The sequence below is a fragment of the Brassica rapa genome, chromosome A07, assembly GCF_000309985.2.
Source record: "Brassica rapa cultivar Chiifu-401-42 chromosome A07, CAAS_Brap_v3.01, whole genome shotgun sequence".
Lineage (NCBI taxonomy): Eukaryota > Viridiplantae > Streptophyta > Magnoliopsida > Brassicales > Brassicaceae > Brassica > Brassica rapa.
Genome location: NC_024801.2, coordinates 13,189,196 through 13,213,481, shown reverse-complemented (window position 1 = coordinate 13,213,481; position 24,286 = coordinate 13,189,196). Strand labels below are relative to the sequence as shown.

Sequence of the window (24,286 nt, the reverse complement as noted above, 5' to 3'; positions counted from 1 at the left end):
TTTAAAATTTTGGACTCATTTTCATTAGGCAGATTATGGCAAATTAAACAAACTAAAGATCGTTGACAAAAAAAAAAACTAAAGATCACAATCACGTTCTATAACCCTACTTCCAAGTACATAATTCAAGGGGTACCAGAGATAGATAATCATTTGTGCTGTTTTTGTCCATGTTTTTTTCTTAAAGTATTTTTTTTTACGGCAACTGCACATTGGTATGGATTTTGAGGCTTATTTTTCTTCATACAAGACAGCACAATCAAATATTTAGAGGATTTCCTCACCTACATCTGAAAGTCGAAAGCATCACTTTATTGCTACACTAATCAAACACGTTATTAGCTTAGTTCTTCCTAGTTTATTAGCTTTATACTATATGCTTAGATAATTATATGAATTTTTAATTAGATGTATTTGCTAAAGAAGGTACAGCTACGGTAACATTTTTTTTGTCAACGTACAGCTACGGTAACATAGCATAAGGTATTTTTGAGTAAAAAAAATGATTGTTTATGTATTACTCCTTTCTAATATACTTGATAAGAACAAATAGTTGAGAAAATCACATAAGCTACAAAATATATACGATTTTCTAAATTAATATATTTTAATGTTTATTTTTAAGTAACAATACAATATTTAATTTTCTTAATTCTTAACATATGATAAATGTCTGACTTCAATTGTTTTTGTTTTAATTTTGGGAAATTATTCTACATTAATTGATTTATGAATTCTTCAGAAACATTTTGGGACCTCAACAAATAGTTGAGAAACTCTACCAATTTTTGTCGATATCAATACAATACTAAAAGGGGGATAATCTCAACTCTCAGCTATGCCACGTCACTAAAAATATTCAACCAATCAGAACATTTCGTTTTTAGATATGGGCTTAAAGTTTGTTTTCAATGCAATTAGATGTGTGGGCTTCGTTGGAGTTAGGTTTGGGCTTCTTTCATTTGATTAGACCTAAGTCTGCGACGGAGCTGAAGTCGCGAGTCTTTTCCCTTCTCCTCTACCACTTCGTCTTCTCCCCTTGAAACCATTTCGCACTGAGCTTTAATCGATCCATCAATACTCCACAAGGGTTCGTTTCAGCTCCTTTTTTTCCTCCTTCAATGTTCTCAGTTTGTGTTTGCAATTGCATAAAGGATCGTTCTCAGATTAACAAAGTAAGATGAGTGGAAGTGGAGTTAAGAGTTTCCGGAACCACAAAGACACCTGCAGATTTCCTCAAACCCATCTGTGAGACCGTTGTGGTGAAACTCATTATTGGTGTTGATTATGGAGGTGATGATACTCTCTTTCTTTGAACATATCTTCTTCTTTGTATTCTTCTTATGTTGTGGCTAACATTAAGGATGTAGCTAAAGTTCAGCAGAGCGATGTGAATTCAAATACGCTGAAGTTTATGCCACAGAGAATGCTCGGTACGGTGTCGTCTTCATGATTCCAAGTTGGTGGAAGATAAATGGAGAGTAGTGTTGTTGGTGATCCGAACGGTGAGGAGCTTATCAGCCGCATCTGGTGAGACCATGATGATACAATCTCTTAGCTTCGATGGTACTTATGTATAGTCTCTACAATTAATTAGATTCTTTAAGTGTTTCTGATGCCTGCGAGGGTATTTTTACTTAGTGGAAGCTCAGATTCTGATTGATAACTACAGATTCTGATGCCTGCGAGGGTATTTTTACTTAGTGGAAGCTCAGAAACAAGAGTTTCTGCAGAAGAGTTTGGTTTCTTGAAAGAGACATGTGACAGATACGGTGAACACGGTCCAGTGCTACATTCCAAGTGTATCGATTGTTTCAAAACGTTACCTTTGGCATCTGATTTTGCAGATAATGTGTCTACACAAATCATGGCGGCCTCTTTCAAAGCTCCTCTCGGGTCCATGAAGATAGCACTTTATTGTTGGGTTCATTAGAGGAACTTGACAGGGTTTACAGGAGAGAAGTTGGCGAGAATGATGATGGGAATATAACTCTTAACCATGTTTTATGGTCGTGTCCGTGGATGGCTGATGGTCTGAGCGAAAGTAATTACAAGGGACTTCTTTGGGGAGCTGATTGCACTGAGAGTTTTCTAAAACAATCGAACTTAAAAGGTAAGTGTAAAGCTTCTAATGATGTTTTCATTTGTGATTATATAAACTTTAATGTGTTTATTTTTATCATCTTTAGATGATTATAAGATCACGTGAAGGCCCTGATGCAAAATCAGATCGAGAAGAGATGGGAAACATGCTATGCAGATACTCAGTAGATCATGGAGTAGAATCTGGAGAGCTTTATACAATCTTCAGTGCTTCACATCTCTCACAGGTCACTTCCCTTAAACAAAGAGAAATACTCAAGAGCCTAGCTTTGCAGGATTTCATGTTCAGTGAATGGTTTGAGAGCTGTAGGTTCAGGTTAGATGGAGTTCTATTACCAGCGGACCAATCAAATGTTTGTTCTAGCGATGGCATAATTCTGCTTATGAACTGTGCGCACAATATGGTACTACCATGATGTCAGCATTGATTCTCTCAGAATCGTGAATGGATCAACATTACATATTTCTCCACATACTAATCCACAAGCTACTTAACTATGTTTGAAAGGTAAAAAATGTCAAGGTTTATACGCTTTGATACATTACGGATGTTTGGTCCTACTAAAAACAATTTTTTCATATAAATACATTGCAGGTACATGGGACAGATGTTTAGAAGAGTGTGAGTCCGTGAAATACATGATATGCTTGATGGTATTTTCTGGATTAGTCTTACTTCTAGCATATTTGTCTATAGTTGTTTGGGATGTAATGATCAACATCTGAGTTTATTCAGAGTATCTGTTATAGCGAATTTAAGGCTTACAATTTCATAAAGCAAAGGACATGTTCATATTGCATAAATACAAGAAAGTGACACATGTTGTCGGGTTTTGTTTTATCCAAACCAATAACCAGAACCAAACTGAAAACAAAAAAATACGACCTGGAAGAAAATCAAAACACCTAAACATATTCATGAACGAACAGTATAAATATATTTTCAAAATTGATGACAATTTTTCTCAAACATTTCCAATAATAAGTTTTTAATATGAAACATATGATTCATTAAAAAAAATCACTTGGTAAATTGAACTTCGGATAAAACATATTTTGGTTACATTACATATTGATCTACTAGAACATATTATTTCGTATATATTTATTAAAAAATTTAATTAATCTTCATAAATATTTTTAAGTACATACAAATTATTGATAAATTATTTAATAACTCTCAAAATTATATACACAGATAAAAATAGTAAATTTATGTTAAAAATATAAATTTAAAAATTCACATGAAAAACATTAATGTATATTCTTCTTATATTTGAATTTACAATTCAGGTTAAAAACATATTTTCGTTAATACGACGCAACAAAATGGAAAACATTAAATTTATGTTTTATAAGAGGAGATAATATAAATTTCAAAATTATATTATATTTAATGTATATAATATCATGTTAATATCATTTAAATGTCAGAAAAGTAAAAGCAAATAAATTCAATAATAGAAGAAAATATACATAATATGAATTTTTTTTTTTTTGAACACAATCATAATATGAATTTAAGAGCGAGAAACATTAATGTTTTCAATATTTGTCTGTCTTATAGCATTTTTTAATGTCATTTTTTTCTCAATTACTAAGCAACATTTCATATTATTAGTTATTAGTAATTTTTATTGTTTATTCACCTGCATGTGGGCTGAAAGTATGAATTTTAGAGTCAAAACATATGATGATTTTGTTCGTCATATTATCAATCAGAGAGACCCTTTTTGACACAGCTCACAATTCAAAAACTGATTATGTGTACTGGAGTTTTTTCGAGGAAATTTTCAAGAGGCAAACACATAAAAGAAGAAAAATGATTTATTTTTAGATAAAAAACTGTTTTTTTAGTCGAAAGATGATGAGTTTCCACGATAAAAGCAGATGATGATAAACTTAATTGCGATAATATCCTTTTATTTTTTGTGTGTGACTGTGTATAAAAAAGAAGGACAGTTTTAAAAATTTAACATAAGATTTAGATTAAAGCTACAACTATTAGTTAAATGTTTCTTTGCTAAAAATAATCGAGATGACATCGTTAGAAGCTAAATTAGACCAAACTTGAAAGAATAATTATATTTTATGGTTTGTGATTTGATTTTTAAAATAATTAGATTCTGTTTAGCTAACTAAGTTTATGATTTATAAAATAAATAGATAAATTTGACGTGTAATTTTTAGCTAAAATAATAAAATCACACTAATAAAGAAACATACAGAAATAGAAGAAGATATGAAAAAGATGAAAAAAAGAGAGAATGCAAAGATGAGAAGAGATGAAATCACAACAAGAAACGGCCACAATGGTGTAAATATAAATCTGCAAAAGACAAAGTCAAATGATGATAAAGGCTTCTACTTTAGAAATCGCTAAACACGCATGGATCCAATTTTTATAGTTTGTATCCAAACTAGATTTAGTCAAAACTCAATATCAGAAAAACACATTAACTGATTCAAACAATTATCCCAATTTTGGCTATACAAAAGAGAAGTCAAGGCAGCAAATACGAAAAAAGAAATAAAGAAATTCACTACCCTGATTGAAAAAGAACATGATCAAGCTTGAGAGTAAGAAGAAAGGTTAAGGAGAAGAGAAAACATGCGCTGAAACTGCTTGAAACGACTCACTACTCTTCTCCAACTCACTACTCTTCTGTGAACCAATATTTTTTTATCCTGAAGTCTCTAAATCACTCAGAGAGATCTTTTTTTTTTGACACAACTCACAATTCAAAATCTGATTGTGTGAAAGTGGAGTTTTTTCGCAAAAAAATTCAAGAGGCAACGCACATAAAAGAAGAGAAAATGATTTGTTCTTAGAAAAAAGAAACGATTTTTTCGAGTCGACAGATGACAAGTTTTCATTACAAAGCAAATGTATGACAAACTTAGTTTATGATAATAAATTTTAATTTTTTGTGTGTGACTGTGTATAAAAGTGAATGAGAATTTAGAAAATTTAACATTGTATTTAACTATTAGTTATATGTTTCATTTTTAAAAATAGTCAATGTGACATATCGATATAAGCTAAACTAAAACAAACTTTTTTAAAAAAATTATATTTTTATGATTTTAACAGTTAATTAAGTTTATGATTTGTAAAATAAAAAGATAAATTTGACGTGATAAATTATACGTTTTAATATATTTAAATTAATTATTCACCCGCCCGTAGGGCGGGTTTAATCCTAGTAGTTTTTAAATGTTCTTAAGAACGTTATGATATATATATATATATATAGGAAACAAACTAAACAAGTTATTTGTAAATGTTCAAAACTTATCATGCTTTGTCAAAAAAAAAATTGTGAAATAAATAATCAAATTAATGATTATTGAATTGTTTTAGGTCACGATAAATACTTTGTCGATTAAGAGGTATTACCGAAAGGTCCAAAACAATGAAGCCTTGAAAGTAACAAATGTAAAATATACTCAACTTAAAACCCAGTTACATAAAAAGGGACATAATGGTTATGTAAAATACAGACCATTCCCGAGAAGATCAGTTTCCTTTCTTCTCTTTATGTAGAATTTGCACAATAACACTAATGTTTTATGAGAGAAACAGAGCCAAATCAAACACTGTTAAAACTTAATGAAATCCCATAGCCCCAGTTTTGAAAGCTGGAGCATCCGGTGGTGGCGATGGCAGCACCGTTAAAGCCAATATGCCACTCACCGCAGCTGCAATTGCTCCTAACACAAACGCCGGAATGTTTCCACCACCGAAGATTTCATCAAATGGTCCACCTCCCACAGATACCACCATCTACATTTAATTACGCAAACATATTTATCAGAATCCTAGCATTTATATCTAGTTAAATAAATAAAACTGCTTTCAACGATTTTATTACCTGTGGGACGACAATAGCCAGATTTAGAACACCTAGAGAAAGTCCTGTTCGAATGAAAGACGCAAATCTTTAGTTTAACATTATTAATTCAAGAAATTGGTGTAATTCATCGTTTGTAAATATATTTAATACCTTTTTGTAACAAATATATTTAAGACTTTATCAGTGACTTATAGAATCATCTCAATAAATTATTAAATTACGAATCTGTACGTATTAAATGCTTATAGCTTTTTTAGGTCCCAACACGTTTAAGAAGAGTGTAGACTTGCATTATCCAAAACAAAAGGGGTAACTAAATTAAATTAAATTGAAAACTTAAATTAGAAAATTTACCTTGGCCGGCACCGGAATTGCTTGAAAATATGGAAGCTAGTGCAAAAGGAATACTGAACGTAATCTGCCATTAATTAAAATAAAATAAAAAGTCAAAATTAGGTTATTAATTTATTTCTAATATAATCAAAATAATAATAAGCCAATGGACACAATTTTTTTCAGTAAAATAACAACAAAAAAACAGAGAGAAACTCACCGCTTGAGGAATACCGAGAACAGCAAATAGAGTTAAGGCACCAGCAGTGACGTTACCAGGCGGTCCTGTTTTAGCACCGCCGTGATCTCGCCGATGATTCTCCGCCTGTTTAGTCACCAGAACCGTCATGGCCAAGCAAATAGCGAGGATGAAGTTAACAACTCCCCAAAGTCGTTTAGCTCCTCCCATTTTCCGACCAACCCATTCAACACCAAGAGACATGAAACCAAGAACTATAGCGTTAAGCATAAGCCCCAACGCACCAGCTCTTACACCATCATTGTAAAGCTTTTTAGCGGTTGCGCTTGCAGTTGCGTCTGAGTTACCTCCATAAACCTCACGGCCCATCCAATCAGTGTCGAAGAGGAGGAAAGGGAACCAAGCGATCCAGTTTAGTGCAGTGACTATAAGAAGCATCCACATCGGTCTTTTCAGCTCCTTGAAAGCTCCGAAGATCTCTCCGAAAAACGGAACGTTCGAGGCTTTCCCGTCTGCGGTTGGCTCAGGCGTCCATGGCTTCTCCTTCACGTAACAGAGAGAGACGAACGTGACCAAGACGAGAAGCGTTATGGAGAGGAAGAAACACGTTTTGAGGTTAGCACAGTAGAGGTCGCATGACTCGGTCATCGTGAAAGGGACCATCTTGTAGAGATCCCTGTAAGAACCCGCCGCGTAACCCAAAACGTTTCCCACCGCCATGAAAAACGAGAAAAACGCGTTTGCGGTCCGCGTTTTTTTCGCGTTCCCCGCGGATAGATCGGCCAAGAAAGCTCGGCATGGTCCTTGGAGGGTGTTGTTAGCCACGTCGAGTATCCAAAACCCGAGAGCGAAAATCGCGATGGCTCGCGTTCTAGGCGGTTTGTTGAGCTGATCACCCATGCTGTGACCTAAGTCGGCGGCGTAACCGATGAGGAAAACGGCGACGGTGACTAAACCGGCTCCGGCGACGATGAAAGGACGACGACGGCCGAATCTTGAGGTGCAACGGTCACTGTGGTAACCGACGATGGGTTGAACAAGCATGCCGGAGATTGGGCCACAGAGCCATATCAGAGAAGCCCATTTATGTGGGATTCCGAGTAGCTGCACGTAAGGAGTCAGCAGAGATAGTTGTAAAGCCCAGCCGAACTGTACACCGGCGGCTATAGAAGACACCGATATGATTTTTCTAAGCGCTGCTGGCTGATCAAGCTCAGCCGTCTGCGTCTCTAGCGCGGACGTACCGTTGGAAGCTTTCTCCATTGGGTGACTGACCATATTTCTGATCAGATTTAGACAAAGAAAGTTTGTTTTGTTTTTAACAGTGGTTGTTTCTGGTGGGTTTGGTGGTGGAGAAAGAGGGAGAGTGAAGAGGTATTTATAGGAAGAGAAGGATAGGATTATCCGAAGAGGAGACAAGGTAAAAGTATTTCTATTGGTGAGATACTCATCCAATATCTAGTTTAGTTATGAGTGTCTCCTCTGTAAATTTAGTTTAGTTATGTTGTTCCATTTATAATTAAACTTTTTGATTAAAAAAATTGTTTGATGGGATTTAAAGTTTTTTATTTTAAAAAACTCATTTCACTTTCTTATTTTCTTTTATTTATAATAATTTATTGTGATACCGTTAATGTAGATGATCAAAGACTTATTAAAGAGTTTGAGGCAGAAGAAAAAGAAGAGCTGCTCTTTAGTGTAGGGTACAGCATTGACATATGTCGTTCTTACATTAAATTTCTGTTTTATTTATTAGTTTTTTTCCTTTTTTTAGGGTACTGTTTTGGGCGGTTGAATGCATGAATAACATGCGCCAGAAAAGAGTAATTGTTTGAATACTCATCGATGGATGTTAAAGAGGTGCTTTTGCATCCTCATCTCCACTCTGCCTCCGGTTGATAGCTGATGGTATCGTAAAGCTCCTACAATCATTTGAATCGTGGTTATTGATGTTTGTCCATGAGAACCAAAATCATATGGCTACTGAAATTACAAAGAGTGTCATTCTCAGACAAAGCTTCCAATCCTACATTGCATGGGAGGGTCCAACTTGGCTCCATCATCGGATTTCTCAAGAAACTTCTCCGGGCTAAAGGGTTGATCCATCTTTCAAGTTCTGGCTTGGGATTGCTATCTTATAGCATTAGTCCTTCTCATCTGCCTCCATCTTTCAGCATGAGGTTTGTTTGTTTGTTGTGGTATCTACTTGTATTTCTTTCCTTCTTTTTTTTTCTTTGTATCTCTTTCCTTTGTTTTCTGTTTTGCTCTTCCTCTGTTGTTTTTTCAACTCTTTTTTTTTTATAACTATGGTGTGATTCTAAAAAGTTTATAGGTCCAATGATTAATCACCGCGAGACCTGCATAATTCGCGTTTTCTTACCACTTAAGGTATTCCGGGTGACAAAAAAAAATTAAACCTAGAGCGGTACCGGAAGTAGTAGCTTTGTTTTGGTTTTCAGAACCTTTTAGAATTATTAAGCTCCAACTCTGTAGTAGCTTTGTTTTGGTTTTCAGAACTTAATGTAATGAAATTTGAAGTGTTAAAAAGCGTCATATTAGTTTCTGTTTTTGGAACTTAATTGTTACTATCTACTACTGATATGGACCTTCGAATTTCTCTGACCTTTTCTTTTCACCCTTTTAATTCCTTTTGTTAAACTCAAAGTTCGGATTGCAAAAAGTCAGAAATAATATGTAAGGACATATACTACGCTGGTAGATATATTCCAGTTGTTTTTTTTGGATTTTTAAATTAGGTAAAGAGAAAAAAAAGGAATATAACTTTCGAATTTCGATCCGAGCGAGTGGCGCACTGGAATAAGTTTCGGCGTTACACTATTTTTATAAAATATAATTATTATTTTCAGACGTAAATAGGATATCATACACATAATATATATACAGTATATATCAATACAAAAAATAAATAAAAACATCTCTGTCTGGTAGATATTTAGATGAACTGATTATGTTTTTGACGGTTTTGTAACAGTATGTTCAACTCTTCTACTGTTGATTACCTCATGATACAACTACTTTATACGCATTTTATGTGATTAACCAAGTAAGAGAGGTTATATTTAGTTACAATGGTATCAATCAAACTTATAAATGCATTAAATAACTTGAAATATATAGTTGGTATGTTATTTTATGCATGAATATAATCACTATTTCTTTTAACAAGTAATTATATGCTTTCAAGATATTTTAAAAATATACAGTGTGAAGAGAATAATGACAGAGAAGGATACCATTTGGCAATCACATAAACAAAATAATACCCCAGAAGATAGTTACAGAAATATTTATCAATATATATGTTTTGGTAAATTAGTAAAGAAGGTTCTTTGTCAAAAAAAAAAAAAGTAAAGAAGGTTGTCTTAAATTTTGAAGACAGTTTGTCTACAGATTCTCTGATCTACATTTAAATGGATATAAGCAGGCATATCTGGGTCTTATTAAGATATTAGGATCACATGTTTGTCCATTTGTTCCGTTATCTTCGAAGTCTCGCACCTATCAGCAATATTGTGGACTCACTACTAATAAATATGTTATGTAGTGCAGGAGTGGTATCAGTACATATATGTATGTTTGTGTTCCTTAATTCCACCGGAAGTGTGACATAATTATGAAACTTCTAAAATTGATCATTCAACTATTTCTCCAACTAATTCATCTTCAGGCTATATATATGATTATTTTTTACTAATTTTTTTAACCATTCTCTTTGAAAATGACATAATAGTAAATGTTTGAATTACTTTCATGCATCTTTTTGCTAGATAAATTGTGGATTACAGTATTTGTTATATACATATAAACTAAAGCTAATAAAACACACAAAAAACAGAACTGAGAAGTTATAAGGAATTTATGGCTTTCATACAAATTTTGCATGATTTTAGATATGTTCGAAAAATACACGTTATAGGATTGGTTACGAGTAGCCTTAGTCAAAATATTATAAGATAAGGAGAAGTCCTTGTACATATGAAACATAAAAGAAAGAAATTTGTTGTTTAGAAAATAGAGCAAAAGAAGTAAAAAAAAAAAGTAGAGATCGGTACGTGAGAAGACATAATTAAATAGCTGGAAATTGTTGTTTTGGTTACAAAATGAAGGTTTTAGCTAATGTATAAAATTGTGCTAAAAAAAAGAAAGCTAATGTATAGAAATATGTTAAATTGTTGTGACTTGTGAAAGTAAATGTCTGTCTCAGGACAATTTTGTTTGTTAATCTCTCAAGTTGAATTACAGAGTAAACTTGTTTGTTTTGAAGGTGAAAAATGATGTCAACTGAGATTTGAATATATATATATAGTATATACATATCTTGTCGATTGTTGAAACATTAATTGTGGTGGGAGTATAATTGTTAGTCTAGTGATAAAATCCTAAATAACTGCACAAATACAAACTATTTTCAAATAAAATGGCTGATTTTTGTCCGTCCACAAAGAATAACAGATTAAATTAAAAAACAAAAGTGGAAGTTCAAAAATAAATAAAGAAGATTGCACGCACCAAAAATAACCAACTCTCAAAAGAGAGTAACAATTTAACAAAATCTGGTAAATGTCTCCCACATAACAAAGTGGACACTGTATCATTGCAGTTCAAATGCAAATAATTTCATGGTTTATTATAATAATAATACAGAGTAATTGTGTGAAACAATATGAAACCAGTCCCTTCGGGATCATCCGATAAAATTGAAATGATATACAGAAGATTAGCATGGTTCCTGCGCAAGGATGACACGTACAAATCGAGAAATAGTCAAAATTTCTTCAGTTAAAAAAAAAACAATATGAAACCACAATAATATATATAATTAAAAAGTTCAGATGAGAATGTATAATGGCCTTGTACTTTATTTTGGTGAATGATTGCAGTTTTATTAATTCCAAAACATTAGGGTCGGGGATTGCAACTACAAAAGAATTTTGTAGTTAGTTTGTGTTCAAAGATTTGTGCTTTGTTCCATCATTATGCACCCGTAGTTGGTAATGACTCGGCAACATGGGTTTTGCCTCACTTTTTTCTTTTGTTTCTTCATTAAAGAGTCAAAATATACATCATATGTTACAAAAAAGGTATATATGTATACCATAATAATCTTTCTTTAATCATTTGAAAAAAAATAATAGAAGCTGAATTAAAAATATTTAACTGACTAAGATAGGATAAACATATATATCTGGCATCCAGACTTTTAAGGTATATGTATTTGATTCAAAAATATATTAAATTGAAGTCTCAGTATTTATAAAACTGTTAGACACTCATATATATATTTTTTAAAGTTTGATAATTTAACTAAAATCAGGTGTTTTTGTTGTGTGCCACATTGGAGTATATATCCAAAGTATAATAGATTGCGTTTCACTAGAAAGCAATGATAATTAAGTATTTATGAGGTTTATCATGGATCATGAATTTGAGTTACATTTTGATCTTTTTTTTACAACCGTGAGGTCCAAAAGTTTTGTAAGTCCAAAGATCGATTCTACGAAGTCATGTATCAGGGTATGCAACTAATCTATCTAAATATCATGGTTAAGTGATCAAGATGAATTAAATTTATGACAAAAATTTCAACTGGAATCCTTTTGTCACTAAGTCAAGATGACTTGATGTTTTATAAGGTTTTATTTATCATGCATCATGAACTGGAAGCTTGATGTTTCTGTCAACCAAATAGAAAGCAAAAATAAAAGCAGAAAAAGGCACTCCAGAGTCGGGCAGGCCTAAAGAATAAGTTATACTCTAAAAGATGCATGCATTTTTTTTAACTCGGAATAAATCAGTTTGACAATGAAATCTTAATATTGAGGAAAGTTTTAGATAATTTAATAAATAATATGTATCAGAGATTTCGGATGACGCGGTGTTGATCAGTTCTCGGGATATACAACCTTATGGATTCACTGAATAGAGAGGAAGGAGAAGTTGTCAGCTCATTGACTCCTGTAAGCTATCCTTTAACTAGCACTCCGCTCTTTTCAGTTAATCTAGAATTTATTGATCTAATTCAATAGTTAGGTTTATATTCGTATATCCAATTATCTAAGTTTATACTATATCCTTTTTAGAAATAAAACTATTCGGAAATAACTGGAGTTAGGGTTTGTATTTGATATATATATATATATAAATATGCGTTCAAGTGTCTTTGTTATGAGTTGACTAAAGTTGCATTGTTTAGTTATTATGTATTCAATCATTTTCAAAGCATTTCTAATGTATTACTCTTTTTCAAAATAAAGTGATTATGAAATTAAGTTTTACTCTAATTTTATTTATTATTTCATTATAAAATAAAAAAATGTATTAAATTTTACTCTAAATTTTATTTTAAAATAAAAAAATAAAGTAAGATTAAAGATGCTTTAACGTTTGGTCCAATATTCCCAATGGTGTATGTTTTACTTAATCTGCATGAATTTTCAAGATTTAAAAAAAAATATTTATCCATAAAACCATGCTTTTATTGTGAACTACTTCATAAGTTCTATAATAGAGAATATTTAAAATTTTTAAATATAAAAATGTTTTGCTATTTGAAATAATTGAATTTTATTTTAAAATGCTTGCTTAATAATATTTTATTGTATTATTTATAATTGTTTAATTATTTCAAACTGATATTATTAATACTAGTATCTTTTAAAATGTAGATTTATTAAATTTTATGTTTTTTACAAAAAATAACTTATATTATAGAAAGGAGGGAATATATAACAAATATACTTGTGAAAATTTGAATTTTTTTATTGAGATTTATAAAGTCATAACAGGTGTGTGGCCTAATTCGAAGCGTCTGTAGCCTAATTCGAAGCGTCTGTAGCACCAAACTCTAAAATGATTACAAAACTGAAAAAAGCAATATCACGGCTAACAGCAATAAAGAAAGGAGAAATCAAATACAAATTTGGATAATTAAAAGAAGAAAAAATACGATAAAGGATCCGAATGTTCAATAGAAAAAAGAATAATCAACGAATTTTTCTGAAAAGAATAAAAATTAGAGACGTCACAAAATGGGAAGACTCCGTTAATACATATTCAGTCAAAAGACAAAAGAGTCTACTTACATTTAACTATTGTGTCATTTAAAAGTAACGGCTGACGGACAAAGTATATTCTTCGTGGAAAAAGAGACCAACGTGTTCGTGTATTTACATTACCCTGAGGAAGTTACCTATTCCCTCTAAAGCTGAACAAAATATCCTTAAATTTTAATTTAACGTTATTCGTTTCGATTTGAACTAAAAAATCTGAACATATATAACTCTATCAATCAAACCAAATATTAATATGCAATATCTATTCAGATATTCTCTACATTTCGGAACAGATACATATCAGATTTTTCAGTTTGGGTTCGATTCAGATTTCGGATTACGGATATTATGCCCATGCCTAAACATACCTCTCAGTTTGTCTCAACTACATCAGCTATACTACTAAATTGACCTGTGTTACTGTGTACGTCAATTTTTTTTTTTTGTAAAAGAATGTACGTCGAACTTATCGTCGCAAAGTAGTTCATATGTTACGACTAACTATACCGGCACTCGAATGTGAATCAGAATCTAGTAAAAAACAATCTTGTCAAATTTACTTCTATAAGAATAGTATAATAATGTATTGTATATGTATATATGAAGAAAAAAAAACAATCTTGTCAAATTTACTTCTGTAAGAATAGTATAATAATGTATTGTATATGTATATATGAAAAAAATTGCTAAACTATTTCACTTATAGAAATGAAGTGTTTGATAATTTATTTCATTTTTTTCTTGCTTGTGGAAGTATAACAATGTCCCTTTTTATCGCATACTCAAATCATCCATTTGGTCATTAAAAAAATAGTACTATTCAACATTCAAAGCCATTATAAGAAAGAAAGAATTTAGGCAATAAAATTTGTCAAGCTGAAAAAAAATCATATGCTAGACTTTAACCACTGCTTCATACTATAGCGTTGCTATTAATATTCTTTTAGTGGTACCAACCAAATCTCGTCCAAATAATCAGCTAAAAAGGGTCAAAATATCTTGCTAAGCAAAGAATCTTGCCTTTTTCCTGGTTGAGCAGGATCTAGATCCATCGAACCATCACATAAGATAGTCGAATCAAGCATCTGAGTCTCTTTATTTTCCTCCCCAAATCCTTCACGGATCTTATACACCACGCGCATCTACATATGTCACTCGAATTTTATATTTTTTATATTAGTGTTAAAGTTAGGACAAGTTTTCTAAAGTAAAAACGTACGCAAAACCAAGTTCTCTCGTGACTAGAAAATAATCAGTTCTTTTGTTATATTCAAAACGATTTTGATTCAAATAATTTAATCAAAACTAAAGCTAAGTTTATTTGGATTGTTACAACAATCTACCATATATCCGATAATAGGTTCGCTTAATTATCGATAAGCTGGAAACTAATTGAACTCAGACAATATTACTAGGCACGTTGTACAATGAAACCGTTCTCTACATACAATAAATGAAGCGGTTTATATTTTGTACTACATCCTAGTTATAAAAAATCAAAACATTTAACCACACATACATGGTGTTAATTTTAGAAGTGTTAAATCTTTATGCACCAAAAAAAACCAGCATCTAGTTGACATCTAGACCAACGTTGAATTGGCCTAGTGATAAAAAAAATGTTAGTAGCCTTTTCTTGCTCAGGTTCAATCCGTATTGAAAAAGATTATTTATATTGCTAAGATTTCTAGCAAGTAGGTGAAATCATTTTTTTTCCATTAAAAAAAGATTGACATATAGAGAATGTAGGGGCTAAAGGTTCCCGCGGTACAATAGACTTTTTAAAATCAAATGTTTTTTTAGGATAAATATATATTTTAAAAAGAAAAAAATTAGATTTTGAAACAATTATAAATATGAGTCTAAGAAATTGTAAAATTCTAAAAAAGTTTGTAAAGTTATTTATTCATATAATAATATACAAACAAAAATTTGCCTCGATACATTTTGTTCTTGAGTTCTTTATTTTCTTTTATATTTGATTTGTGCTTGTTTGCAACATATGATCTAGTGATAAGCAATTCGATGAATTAAGTGATCTGAGTTTGAATTAATTTCACGACATTAACCATTTAACTATATGCTTTTACATTTAGATTTGTATTTTAATTTTAAAGTAAAGTTCATTAATTAGTTAAATCTAAAACATCAATCTTTAAATGTAAACATAAAATTCAAAATATCAAAATTTTAAATATATAGAAGAGGTAGTATTTAAGGCTGTGTATCATAACTAGTATCCACATATTTGTTTTTTAGATAAACATGTTGGGCAACTTGGTCTTCCAAATGGCAGCATCACACCATGCATGCATAACATGCATAACTCGAAAGAATAAAGTAAGAAAAAATATAAACAAATACTAAATATCAAAGAAATAAAAATATGTCGGACTAAACAATTTATTTTCTAAAAAGTTGGATCGGATATATCTTAAAAATTTATTTGGATACACAAAAATCACTAATCTTCCTATGTAGAAATGAAAAGCTTTGTTATTTTACAGATCGTGTCAGTCATATGTTTATCACTATACAAACATCTATAATTTCAAGTGTTACGATCCTTTTTAAGTGGGGGTTTTAATCCATAGCAAAAAAGATACTGAATTTCACAAAATACAAAGAGATATAGTAATAAATACACATAGTGAACAAAACAAGAGAGATGGGGTAGAGGGAATAAATACATCTGTTACCACTTACCAGTTTCAATCAAATATATATACACATTGAAAATAGTAATATCTACTTAAGAATTTATTTTTTTTACTTAAGAAAATATTAATAATATGAGTTAAAATTTATAGAATAGAGTGACAACTGAACCAAACCAATTCGAGAAGATATACGAACTTTAGTCTAAAATCTCTTCTTTTTTTTTTTTTTTAGTCTAAAATCTCTTACTCAAAAGATAAAAAAAAAAAGCAAAAGAAAAAAGAAAAGAGAATGACCTTTTTAATGAATTTGGGGAATACATACATTCTGGTTTGCCACGTGTTATATAAACCATTGGTGAGTTGCTTTGCACCCAGAGATGCAGGCACAACCATTTTGAGCAAAGGTGGTCCAGCTTGCTGTTATAAGTCCGGACTCTCGGACCATACACTTACTAATAACTGCTCGTTAACTAACTCTGTGGTATCAAGTTGTTGATGGACTAATGGTAGTAGGATTGGTTCTTTTAATGTCCCGAGCTTAATCTATTCTTTCTTATACAGAGTTATTATTTAAATTAGAATATCTAAAGCTGACTCCAAATGTAGAGAAAATTAAACTTTCACTGTTAACAAAAAAAAAGAAGACTAACTTGGTATTTCTCAAACTTCTTTTTCATTACATATGTTAATTATTTTTCAGACTTTGATTTTGGCCGGCCGTCATGAGTCTGTTATTGGATATTTCTCTCTTTTCTTCTTCACGGATTACGTAAACCCCATGACATACAACATCGCTGTAGTCACTTTGTTGCCGACACATATATTATAATCTTGTAAGTGGATGGATCTTGAATGTAAATATATTGCGAGTTTGATTCTTCTGATGCGGAAACTAAGTCACATTGTTCTATTCACGATGGCTGCGGATAAGTTCGTATAAAACTCCTACTGCGGAAACTAAGTCACATTATTCTATTCACGAAGACTGCGAATATGTTCGTATGAAAATCTAAAAGGACCTGTCGTGGACTCCATTTCTTACCCGAGAGTTAGATCCATATCTTTAATAGACCCGAATTTATCTTTTTCTTTTTCAAAAAATAATCTTATAAGGATTTATTAAAACTGTCGATACGAGGGTGTAGTAGTTACTCTGATTGTTAAAATCTATTTGCGATTTTTTTTTGTTTATGTTTTGATGTGTTTGTGTGTCAAACAGTAGTGACAAACCACGAAACTTCTTCAGGTATGCTTACAAACTCGATCCTTATATGATTTATGAGAGAACATCTATCTTTATATCTTAGCTAGTGTACCTACCATGAATTTAAACTAAACTTTCGACCGACCATAAAGAACATCTATCTTCCGATCGTTTTTTTTTTTTTGTCTCACATGATAATGTTTAGAAACTCACTAGAACCATATATGACACTTGAAACCTATAAATTAGTCAAAATTTTATTTTATAATTAACTTTTAATTATATAGCTATAATTTATTAAAATATCAATATCGTTTTTGTTTAAAAAACGTTTTGGAGTTCTCACTGATAATAGTAACATATATGTCTCTCAGATAATTTCATTTTAGTTTTTAAAATTATTTTTTACTTTCTTAGAAAAATAAACTACACTTAAAAGAACAAATGTGATTTGAGTCTCAATTTTTTTTGAAAGTTTCTCAAAGAAGAGCTGTTTTTAGTCTCTCTTAATTAATCATTTATACTTAATTTTTAATCATTTATATTAAATTTAATCATGAGAAACTCACTTAACATACCTAGGACTAGGCTAATAAACCAAACCCAAAAACCCGACCGAACCCAAAAACCTGATCCGATGAAAATAAGTCTGAACCGATTCGAACCCGACATAAATACTGAATGCATCTTGTTCTATGAAATTTTTGGGCTACGGCTATTATCCGAACTGAACTCGAACCTAAATGGATATCCGACCGAACCCAAAACATTCAAAATCTCAAAAGAGAACTTGTACCAAACATGATCTTTAATTTCTAATATGTATCAAAATATATTGAACATCTAAAATAATTATCTATTACATGAAGCTTGATGGTTGAAGAAGGCGGTTGAAGCTTATTTTTTTTTAGATTTTGGTTTTGTTTTCATTGAATAATGTTTCTCATTTTATGAGAATATGGTTTTCGTTTTATGCTTTCATTTATTTGGTTTTCTTTCTATCGATAACTATGTTTATCTTTCCTTTGATTTTGAATGATCATGTTTGATGTTAACTTATGTTTTGGTTATAAAATAAATACAAATCAGGTATTTTAAAACCGGTGAACCGATTTTACTTTGATTTTGGTTACAAAATAAATACAAATCGGATACATTTAAACTGAAGAATCAATTGGGACCCAAATCCAAAAATACAATGGGTTGTACCGGTTCTTTGAATATTTACTAACCTCGGCCGAATCCGATAGAACCCGAACCGGTCCCAAACCAAACTTTCTATAATCCGAATGGAGTTAGTTTTGATAAACCCAAAAAACGAGAACTGATTGGACAAAACCGAAACCCGATCGGGATTCCGAATGCCCATGTCTAAACATACCAATGTGGATGCTCTAACGTTTATAATGATAGACCGAGTTACAGTAATAACAATAATGTACAGTTTACCAGATCGCAATTCCTATTAATATTGATACCTGAGTTTATAAATCAATTTAAACCTAACACAATAATAATTGAATATTCCCGTGGCCAGAAAAATGGCATATATGTTTGGTCCCGTTTCTCTAGAAGTTAAATTTCAAATCTAGCTGGATTTCTTATTTTCTAATCTTGATTTATTTTCAAGTTTTGTTTGAGGTTGTTAAAGAAAAGAGTTACCTATATGAGGTTGACACACACTAGACTATTTTGAGTATTTCCAAATATTTTCGATTGTTCTTTTCCTGAAAAGTCATTATTTCGGATTGACCCTATTAATTCCTTGACGATGTAGATCACCTACCAAACACCTTTGTTCTCTGCAAAAAGATATCCACCCAACCCATTTTGTTATAGATTCAAATCACACAACGACGTTAGTAAAGTAGTAAACTTGTAAATACAGTTAGGATGAGTTTATGTATCAAAAATTCAGTTCAAAACTGAAAAGAATTGGTAGCAAAGATTCATTGACACAAAATGAATGAGCTAAAGTGCGCATGAAAAGTTCAAAAAAAAGTCCGCATGAACGATCCCAAGACAAGGGCTAATACGCTCTATTCTTAATTTAATCCCATATGCAATAAATTGATTTGCATGTTAGAAAGCGGACGATGAACTAAGACCAAATGAATATGTGGTGAGCTAAGCTCTCCGAACTACACTTATAATTCACGTATGAGATTAGTCGGTAGGTTTATAGACTTAGTCGGTCGGTAACACAAGATTTTCGCATGCAGGAAACTCCGGTCTCGTGTATTCAATTTAAAGTTTGAGATGATTTGATTTTTAATGAAGTTTTAGATAGTTTTAATAAATTAAAGAATTCTAAATGATTTTTATTAAGCCATTCTAGAACATATCATCTAAACCACGAAATTTGATTTTTTTTTTTAAATTAAGAAATTCCATCCAAACACACTCTTAAATCATTTGAAAACTCTAAAATTTTACAATTTAAAATATTTTCAAGAGTAAATTAGCTCAATATACAAAAAGAAGTGGGATACCATAGAGTTGAGGGAAAATGGTGATGATGGGGGGAAAAAAATTGGGGGGAAATAGGGTATGGAGTGCAAATAGGGTATATGTTGTGTATAGGGAGTACAAATTCTCTATTTTCAATAACAATAGATTTCAGAATACTTTATAAAAATATCAAATTCAATAACAATGGATTTTAAATGAATTTTTAAAATTCATATTTGAATAACAATAAATTTGTTATTTTAATGCAAATCACCTCAGACCTCCTTCAAATACATTCTCCACAGCGTTACTTCAGAATGAGCTAGAATTTTTTTTTTGAATAACATAAAAATCCCAAAATGTATTGGAACGTAAAACAATATCTGTTAAAGATACTCTGTTATTAATGTAAAGATAATGTAACTACAGTAAAAACTCTTTAAATTTATAATATTGAGACTTTACTATTTTATTAATTTAACACTATTTTTAAAATATATTTTTTGTAACATAAGAAAATAATTAAACTATTATAATAAAAAACTATTATTTTTATTATATTATTTAGTGTATATAAAATATTTATTTATAGGATTTAGATGAGTTTTAGATAAAATTTTATTAAATACTATCAAAATATTTTGAATTTAAAAAATAGAAATAGACGCTATTGTGAATATAAAATAAAAATATATAAATTTCTGTTTATCCTTATAGTAATTGCATATATATAAATTATTAATTTGTAAATTTAATGGGACCATATTTTTATATAATATTTTTTAAAAACAATTATCTTATATTTTATCGCTGAACCTATTCAGAACTAACTTTAAATTAATTTGTGTTATTTATTAATTTATCGAATATTATATAGAGTATACTGTATTTTGATCATAATTTATCTTGTGTGAGGTCTTTTACATACTTTAGTACTAGCAGTTAATTATTCCCTACATATATATTATATGTATAAGGTCTTTTGATGTTTGATTATACAGAGGTTCATATCTTTCCGAATATCTTTTTGGAGTATTGTTTGGCATATAAAATATGGTACCAGTTATTCCCGATCAGAGAATATAAAAAAAGTATTCAAATTCTACTTTGAAATCTCAAAGAGGAAAACAAACAAACAAGAGAAAGATTATCATCACTGTCCTAGTTTATGGACCATATCATCACTGTCCAAGTGCATGGACCAAATGGGATCGCGGCCTCCACCACTTGCTAAAAATATACGGTTCATGTTTAGATTAAACCGGTCGAGCCGCGTGTTACATGTAACAACGATGTACCGTATACTCGCAAGATTTACAAGACCATACACTTGTATTATTTTCTTATTTTTTTTTTTCATTTAGTCTAGCTTTTCAAGGAATAAACTAGATTATATTGAATTATGAAGCACATGATGCACATATAGTTAATTACTAGCTTTTAGACAACACTGGGAATGGCTAAATATCTAGATAAGAATAAGATATATAAAACGAATTTTCATCATGGGCACCGAATTTATCATACAGTGTCATACATTAAAACAACAAAACGATAACATTTTCATCCACTAGACTAATTATGAGAAGTTCGGCATGTTTAAATAGTTACTTCATCATTGGAGACTAGAGCATGCTCATAGATCCTCTAACTTAGGAGCTCATCTCATTGCTAAATGTGTGACTAGAGAGAGGATCATGGCAATCATATATCGCTTCAAGTTTTTTTTTTTTTTTGGTAAAAATGTTAAGATTGCATTACCATTTTAAAGTTTGTGACAGAAGTTACAGAGAATCACTAGTAGCAGAAGACAAACGCCAAAAAGAAACTACAACACAACAACAATTACAGTAAGAAAAACGCGAGAATGAGCTGAACCTAGAAGTAGAAGAAAGAACACACGGGAAGAACTTGAAAGGGTTGCTAAGAGCGAGCAGCACGCAAGATCGAACTCCAAAGGAAGGCGCCAGTTAAAACATGAGTCGCTTCAAGTTTCCGTTCTTGGCTTAAGGATCTCTTTGTCAGTGAAGGTGGCTAAACCACTTGTATTTTTTTTTGGCTGGTTTATTGTATGATTCCTCTTGATCTGTCTTTTTTGTTTCTTTGAACCCTTGCGGGTATCTACTCTTCAGACGAAGAAATAGTTACTTCATCATGAGTCATGACAATCGGCTAATTAATCAATATTCCAAAATATGGAGAGAAATGGCTCTACATAGAACAATACAATTAATCTCAAAATTATCATTCAGAAAGTAAAACTTCACTCTCAAAACCAATATTTAAGACGCTTAATAGTATCTAATTAATATATAATCTCAAAAGATAACAATAATAGATCTTGCGCTTGTATGATGAATACAAAAAAATATATTTATTAAAATCAAATAGACGCCCACTAACTCGTCCCCAACAACAACTATATATGACTATACAAACTAAATGAAAGTGCAGTGGTAGCATAATCCTAAACCTCCATTCATCTTTTAAATATATCCAAAACCCGAAACAACTAATTTCATGAGGATATCCATTGAAAATCTCTGTTGAATGCTGATTATTTAAATCATGTCTACCTAGAAACATAAGATGTTACATAAGATGTTACAGAAAATATCACTATCATAAGCCTTTTTTTTAAATCACTATTTCATATTACATTTAAATATTAAGAATACATCCATATAAAACGTGTTTTAACCCATTTTATTTTCATGAACTAGGAAACCCGTTATCAGTTTTCTTAACAGTCATCACTTATCACTATAGTGTCTTTTTTTTTCGAAAAACGCTTTCTATTTAAATGAAAGTAACCATTACAGCTAACTTATAGTGTCTTCTAGTGTAAATAGTTTATAAGAATGAGTTTTTTTTTGTCAAATCTTCTTCGAAACTATAGGAATCATATGTACATATGAATCTAAGTGCTCTTTTTACTAATCATATTTGATCATATTCGCATGCAAGGGTAAGTGCGCGTACGAGTGACTGTGAAAAAGATGTACACATTCACAACAAAATATGCCGTGACGAATTTGGCCAAAAGATTGTGAGAATAATCAACACTCGTTGTGTATATAAAGTGCTTTACATGCATCTGCATTTACAATCCACACATCCTATATAAACAGATTTATTGAATTAATATAAATCTCTCAAATCGAGGAGAACCCTCGCAACAAATGTTTATGTAGTTATGAATCACACACATACATGCATATATATGATGAATGAATATGTATATATATATATGCGTACTTATATAGAGCGTGGATGATTGATCATACATGATCATGATAATGTCCAAGGTATGGGACAGTGGCGATACTTGCGAATGGCATGTTTTGATTCGAACCCACCCTAACAAGCACAACAATGACAATAATAATTAATAGTATATAATAAAAAGCTTTGTAATAATGTCCTTTGTGGAATTTTAATTCCAATATTCTCAATTATTGACCACATAAAAGAAAAGAGAATAGAGAGAAATGCCCATTTTCCAAATTCCCGAATTCCATAACCACTACGATGTTCGATTTTATGTGCTGATAAGAATAACTTTCGTTTCACAATCTTTTCACTATTTACTATTTCGGATCATAATGTCTTGATTTGATTTGTTACTGTAAACTCTTTTTTTTATTCCTCGTTTTGTTGGCCTTTCTTTTCTGGAGTTGATAGAAATTCTCACTCATTCCTTGATTTTTATTTATTTGATAATTGAATATATGCTTATGTAGTTATGTATACATCAATTTTAGTAAGACCAATCAACTTGCTGATTTTGGATTCCTGTTGATCCAGCTCTAAGTGAAGGAAGCATATATAATCCACTCATATTTGTGTCGTTCTGTTGGTTAAGACTAAATGATATCCATTTCCATCTACTCAGTATTATTTATGTCGTATGGAGATCTATGCTAGGATTAAAAGGATGTTAACGACGCAGACATATAATTAACACAAAACGATTTTGACTCCGATACAAATAACTTGAAAACAGAGAGCCCAAGAGTTTTATGGTTGGTTTTGGCAGCCGCATGCTTGCGTCAACAAGACACCACTAAACGAAGTGGAAGCGGCTCGTACTATATGACAACTCACAAGAATGTCTGTTTGTTTCATATAAAAGAGTCCGCACATGCATATTGACTATGTTAGGTTTTGTCGCTATCAAAAACTATTTGATCTATGTATTATCTTTTATGCTTTAGGGTTTCTTCCATTCATCACATATTCACATGTTCATGTAAATCAATAAGGAAGAAGATATATATATATCATGGATAAGTTTATTAAAACTTATCCATGATTTTCAAACGGTATATAAAAATATAATGACTGTGATAATAAGACAACAAACATTTATTTGTGTACTACTTATTAGCTCCAATAGAAATTTT

The 24,286-nt window shown here is 31.1% G+C and overlaps 1 protein-coding gene, 2 long non-coding RNA genes and 1 other non-coding gene across 9 annotated transcripts; 3 read left to right on the top strand and 1 right to left on the bottom strand.

Annotated features, from left to right (window-relative positions):
* The first annotated feature begins 184 nt into the window (after positions 1 to 184).
* On the top strand, positions 185 to 4,292 carry LOC103829314. 6 transcript variants are annotated; one of them, XR_004449212.1, is made up of 5 exons: positions 185 to 1,090; positions 1,167 to 1,566; positions 1,673 to 2,113; positions 2,190 to 2,611; positions 2,699 to 4,292. It is a non-coding gene; the product is annotated as an uncharacterized LOC103829314 (long non-coding RNA). The 6 variants fall into 6 exon arrangements; XR_004449214.1 differs by having other exon boundaries at positions 185 to 1,293; positions 1,382 to 1,566; XR_004449213.1 differs by having other exon boundaries at positions 185 to 1,293; positions 1,377 to 1,566.
* Positions 4,293 to 5,525: 1,233 nt separating this feature from the next.
* LOC103829313 (sucrose transport protein SUC2) lies at positions 5,526 to 7,858 on the bottom strand. Its single transcript, XM_009104974.3, has 4 exons — positions 6,514 to 7,858; positions 6,315 to 6,378; positions 5,979 to 6,022; positions 5,526 to 5,890 (listed from the first exon to the last, which is right to left on the bottom strand). The coding sequence occupies exons 1-4, from the start codon at positions 7,768 to 7,770 to the stop codon at positions 5,714 to 5,716; spliced, it is 1,542 nt and encodes a 513-aa protein (XP_009103222.1). The 5' UTR covers positions 7,771 to 7,858; the 3' UTR covers positions 5,526 to 5,713.
* LOC117126581 lies at positions 7,833 to 23,502 on the top strand. The gene is made up of 2 exons (XR_004449228.1): positions 7,833 to 7,912; positions 8,267 to 23,502. It is a non-coding gene; the product is annotated as an uncharacterized LOC117126581 (long non-coding RNA).
* LOC117127038 lies at positions 11,185 to 11,288 on the top strand. Its single transcript, XR_004449796.1, has one exon. It is a non-coding gene; the product is annotated as a U6 spliceosomal RNA (small nuclear RNA).
* Positions 23,503 to 24,286: the final 784 nt, after the last annotated feature.